The sequence below is a fragment of the Monopterus albus genome, unplaced genomic scaffold (genome assembly GCF_001952655.1).
Source record: "Monopterus albus unplaced genomic scaffold, M_albus_1.0 scaffold110.1, whole genome shotgun sequence".
NCBI lineage: Eukaryota > Metazoa > Chordata > Actinopteri > Synbranchiformes > Synbranchidae > Monopterus > Monopterus albus.
In genome coordinates this window covers 1,123,137-1,127,879 of record NW_018127990.1, presented here as the reverse complement: position 1 = coordinate 1,127,879, position 4,743 = coordinate 1,123,137, and the positions used below count along the sequence as shown (strand labels likewise).

Sequence of the window (4,743 nt, the reverse complement as noted above, 5' to 3'; positions counted from 1 at the left end):
GCCCTTATTTTGCAAAACTATCCTCACTTGCTAAACATGTCATCAAACCCCCTCACTTTCAGAACACAGACCAGACTTTCAAAATAATGTCCTCATGCATTATGGTCAGTATAGTTCTAATGAAAGGAAGTGTAATGCACAAATGTGTGTGTGTGTTTGTGTATACATATTACTGATGTGTATGTTGGCTCTGGCTCTAAGCAGCAGCTTTACACAGTCACTCTTGTTGTGCAGACAGCTGTAGTGCAGTGCAGTGTTTCCAGCTGATGTCTGCACATCAACGTTGGAGCTGGATAAAGAAACACACCTGCAGGTAAACACGTCAGCAAGCACACAGGTGTGGTTTTTCCTTAGGCATAATAGTCCAAACATCATCAAATCAGACTGACCAGTTCTGAGCTAGGAAGTCCAGGATGTGCAGTGACGTCCTGTCAGCCAGTAGGACGGCCAGATGGAGAGCCGTCTCCCCTTTCTCCTGTTGGCACAGAAACACACTGCTGAATGTGTGTGTTTACACAACTTTAAATTTGTGTGTATGTGTATTCGTAAACAGTATGTATATACCTGTATGTGCGTGTGCAGCGGCTGACTCAGCTCTGTCCTCTGAGCGTACAATCGGATCAGACTGTAGATGTCGCAGCTCTTCGTCGCCTCCTGCAGGCCGAGCCTCATCACTGAAGCAGAGCTGTGACTTCGCTTCACAAAATTAACATCCTGATACTTTGACAGGATGAAGTCTTTACGCTCTGTCCTGCACGCACAACACAAACGGTTCTAAATTCAGTAAAATCAAAACATTATTTCTATGTAATAACAGACTGTATCTGTGAGTCTCACATGTGGCTGTGCTGGGAGGGCTTCAGTGAAGGACTCAGCAGGTTTGCCTCCAGTATTTCATTAAAACCAGCATTACCAATATTCCTGGCTAACTGTTACAGAAAGAAGACAAAATGTTTACTACTTACACTTTTGTCCATATGGAAGAAAATGTAATAAAAAAATGTAAAAAAAGGATATTAATATCTGAAATTAACCTCTGTGTTACTGTTATTTCTGAGAAGTCAACAAAAGCTCCCAAAATGCAGTCTGTGCACAGGTTTGTTTGTTTGCAACAGATACAGCACTACTGCTAAAGGGTTAGCTTGTTAGCTAACAGGTCTGACCTACCAGCAGGTCTGAAGTCCCCAGGCTGTCCAGACTCAGAGACTGGATCCTGGAGACATGGACCCCCATCTCCCTATGTATCCCTGAGCACTCAATGCATGTTAGGATGCCCAGGTTGGTTGAGAGCCATCCAGGATCTACAGAGAGAGTTGAAATTAACGTTACCTGGAAAAACATCTACTGGAGCTGAAACATCCATGAGGTGGGATTAAAAAGAAGACAAGATGTGCTGATTGAATGATCGACTGATATTACCTGGAGCTCCGCAGTCACAACAGCTGTTGTTTCCTGGCATCCGTCTAATGTCGTCAGTTATGGCCTGGGTCAGATCCTCCACGCTGTTCTCCTCTCCCCCTCTCCTCCCCCCATCCAGAGCTGCACTCAGAGCCTCCTGCTTACTGTTACTGAGCACCGAGATCCAGCTGAGAATCGCATACATAAGCATGGACACACACCAACAGATAACACATTAAACACATTTAATACAAGCAACATAAATACAGGATGACGCCAGTATCAAACTGCATCAACAGTGAATGTCTGTTACTCACGCCACGCACTCAGCTTCATCTTCAGCCAGGAAATGGTAGGTCCGATTATCTGGACGACAAAGTGTTTGTTATGCATTCAGCAATTATATATTAACACACAGTGGTGTAGGTGCATTTAAACTGTGCCTACTGAAAATCATTGATTCTCACTGGTTTGGCACTGTGCATTCATTTTTAGTAAGCGGACAGTTTATGATACACGCCTATGTTAAACTAAGTAAAAACAGCAACACTGGGGCTTAGCTGTATTTTTTAAAGAGGGTTATTTGTGTAACAAACATCACCAACAGAAAAAAGATATAATGTAGATGTAATTGCTTGTGTTTAATATTTGCATGAATCTAGACATCCAAATCACCTGATGGTTGGAAGAGGAAAGACCTTTAGAATAATGCTATCTATGGTAAAGCTACAGCCTGAAGTTCTGAGGGAGAGCTGCAGGAGAAAGGGGAGAAGACTAGAAAAGAAGTGCAACAAAAACTAATAAGAGTATGAAAATATGTAGAAGAATAAAACTTAGGGGGACTTTAAAAATGAACCTTTTCCGATTTAGCTGGATGTTACCTTGCAAAGCAAACAGCAGAAATCCTGAGGCTCAGGAACTATACTGTTTAAACTAGAAAAGCACTGTTAGAATCAGTTTTTTATTCCTGTGTGTGGACATCTTACTGGAGATGAGGTCAAAGCATTTCTTGTCCTCCACACTGGGTTTAACCTGACAGGTGAGCAGGTTCAGTCTCGTAGGAGACTTATTAGGCTGAGAGAAAGAGAAGAGGGGGTCAAATCAAGCCTGTCTTTGTTCGTACAGGAGCTTTCCTGCAAACTGAAAAAGTAGTAAGAGTAACAGTTCAGTAAAAGATAACTATGAGACCAATTTACATACAAAATAAATTAAAACAAATAGTGAACAAAAATATGAGAAAATAAAATAGTGAAAGAAAAACAAAGGCCAAAACCTGATTAACATATTAAAAAATAAGGACTAAAAAGTAGTGTAGAATAAAGATAATCACACAAAAAGGACTAGAAAAGATCAGATACATCTGACCTAATGTTAGCGGTCAGAGGTTGCCACTATTCACACACACACACACACACACACACACACACAGAGGTGAGCTCACAGTAGCATGTGCGATGGTCAGGTAACAGTTGTGAGCTGAACATTTCCTCTTCTGCCACATTTTCCTCAACCTAAAACATAAACAGACACCATTTTACTCTACTGATACTGATTGTCTAGCCAATTTGAGCATTTTCACGCCATTCAATGGCCGTTATCATTCGTTATCACTGCCATAAATATATATTTCAGGAGGGGCACCAGCACTTCCAAGAAGTCCAGGAGATTATCATCCGTTCCTGTGCTCTCAAAGTCTGATTTGCAAACTGAGGAGCACTCGCAACTTCTTATGTGCTTTCAAAACTTTTGGTGTGATCAGACTTTCACAGAAAACCCCAGTGGAGAACTCTCAGAGCTCAGAATCAGAAACAAGAGCATGCATGGCTTGGATTACACTCTCAAATCTGTATGTACAGATGCACTTAGAAGTGCACACTCTCAAATGCTGATTTGCAAACTAAGTAGCCCCCCTGACACGTGGTTAGAGCACCCTCAAACGTTATGGTGGGGATCTACTACTGTATGTGTGTGTGGTTTTTTTTACCCATCACTCTTCTTGTAGAGGAATCCTGCTCTTTCTGTTCCATACTGTTTGTCTCCGATCAGCTGATGCATACTATACACCTGCTTCGGTACAGGGTCCTACACACAAACGGTCTCACATTAATAGCCTGTTGAACAGTACTGTGATGTTAGTTACTGTGAGCGTTTGCATCTCCGACCTGCTCCGTGTGGACGACCGGCCTCAGCTGGTCTCTGAGGGCACACAGCTGTCTCTTCTCCTCCTCCTGACGCTGCTTCACCTGCGCGCGCACACACACACACACACACACACACACACACAACAGCTCACCTGGGTCCTGTTCATCAGATGTGGATTAACTAATCTGGGCTAGCATGTTGTTGTCAGGATAACATGATCCTGTTAATTCAAACAAAGTCAGGGCTTGACTTGATGACCTTAGATTAAGTTATCCTGAGTCAAATTACCCACTTATTTTGAAACAATGGCAACGTGTGGAGCGCTGGAACCATGATCAACACTCTTTGCCGAGTCCTGGTCATGTGACTGCAGTGATACGAGGTAGGTCAGACCCAGAGTATGCTCCTGGGGAGTTATGGACAGTATTTCCATTGTTCATAAAATTAATACAGTGAGACTGAGTGGTGGTGTGCACAGGATTACCACACAACATCGCAGTGTGTTGCGTAGACAGTCTGAATTAACCTTACCCACGTAAATAGAGGCTGTACTAATGATTAAAGTAAAATTAATACATTTTAGTGTTTAAATGAATGACATCATGGTTCAACTTAATATTTCTGGTTGGAATATTTGAACTGAATTTAAGTCTCTTTTTTAGGGACGTTTATTTTTCCCTTAATTATTTATTTGGAACACAGGTACAGTTGTAAATGGTGCTACTTATTTTTGTCCATTTTATCATATAATAAATTAACTCTGAGAAAATTCACCTGTAATAACTTCACCAGCTGTTTGTAATAGTTTTTCCCAGTATGCTCTAAACTAAATCATCAGATCTTTATGAAAAGGAGTCGTGTATCTGAAAATTAGTTTATATTTAGAGATTACCCCTTAAAAGTCTTGTGAATATTATCAGGAAGCACAACACAAATTTCCATTGCTATGCAGATGATACTCAGCTATATTTATCTATGAAGCCAAATGAATCAGGTCAGCTGGTCAAACTTCAAGCATGTCTTAAAGACATAAAGGCCTGGATGACCTGCAACTTCTTACTTCTAAACTCTGACAAAACTGAAGTTATTGTGCTTGGGCCTGAAAACCTTAGAAATCTGCTGTCTAATCATATAGTTACTTTAGATGACATAGCTCTTGCCTCCAGTACTACTGTGAGGAACCTTGGAGTCATCTTTGATCAG

General features: G+C 41.3%; 1 protein-coding gene across 4 annotated transcripts in view; it reads right to left on the bottom strand.

The window, feature by feature from the left end:
* The window catches only part of unm_sa1614 (un-named sa1614), an 18,332-nt gene that overhangs the window by 6,753 nt on the left and 6,836 nt on the right, over positions 1–4,743 (bottom strand). For 3 of the 4 annotated variants that reach the window (XM_020611114.1, XM_020611117.1, XM_020611115.1), the window contains 11 exons: positions 3,561–3,641; positions 3,383–3,480; positions 2,840–2,909; positions 2,385–2,472; positions 1,716–1,764; positions 1,420–1,586; positions 1,168–1,301; positions 838–929; positions 565–751; positions 390–475; positions 174–307 (listed from right to left, as the gene is read on the bottom strand). In XM_020611114.1, coding sequence (XP_020466770.1) covers positions 174–307; positions 390–475; positions 565–751; positions 838–929; positions 1,168–1,301; positions 1,420–1,586; positions 1,716–1,764; positions 2,385–2,472; positions 2,840–2,909; positions 3,383–3,480; positions 3,561–3,641 — 1,186 coding nt within the window. The remainder of the gene's footprint in view (positions 1–173; positions 308–389; positions 476–564; positions 752–837; positions 930–1,167; positions 1,302–1,419; positions 1,587–1,715; positions 1,765–2,384; positions 2,473–2,839; positions 2,910–3,382; positions 3,481–3,560; positions 3,642–4,743) is intronic. The other variant, XM_020611116.1, reaches the window with a different exon arrangement.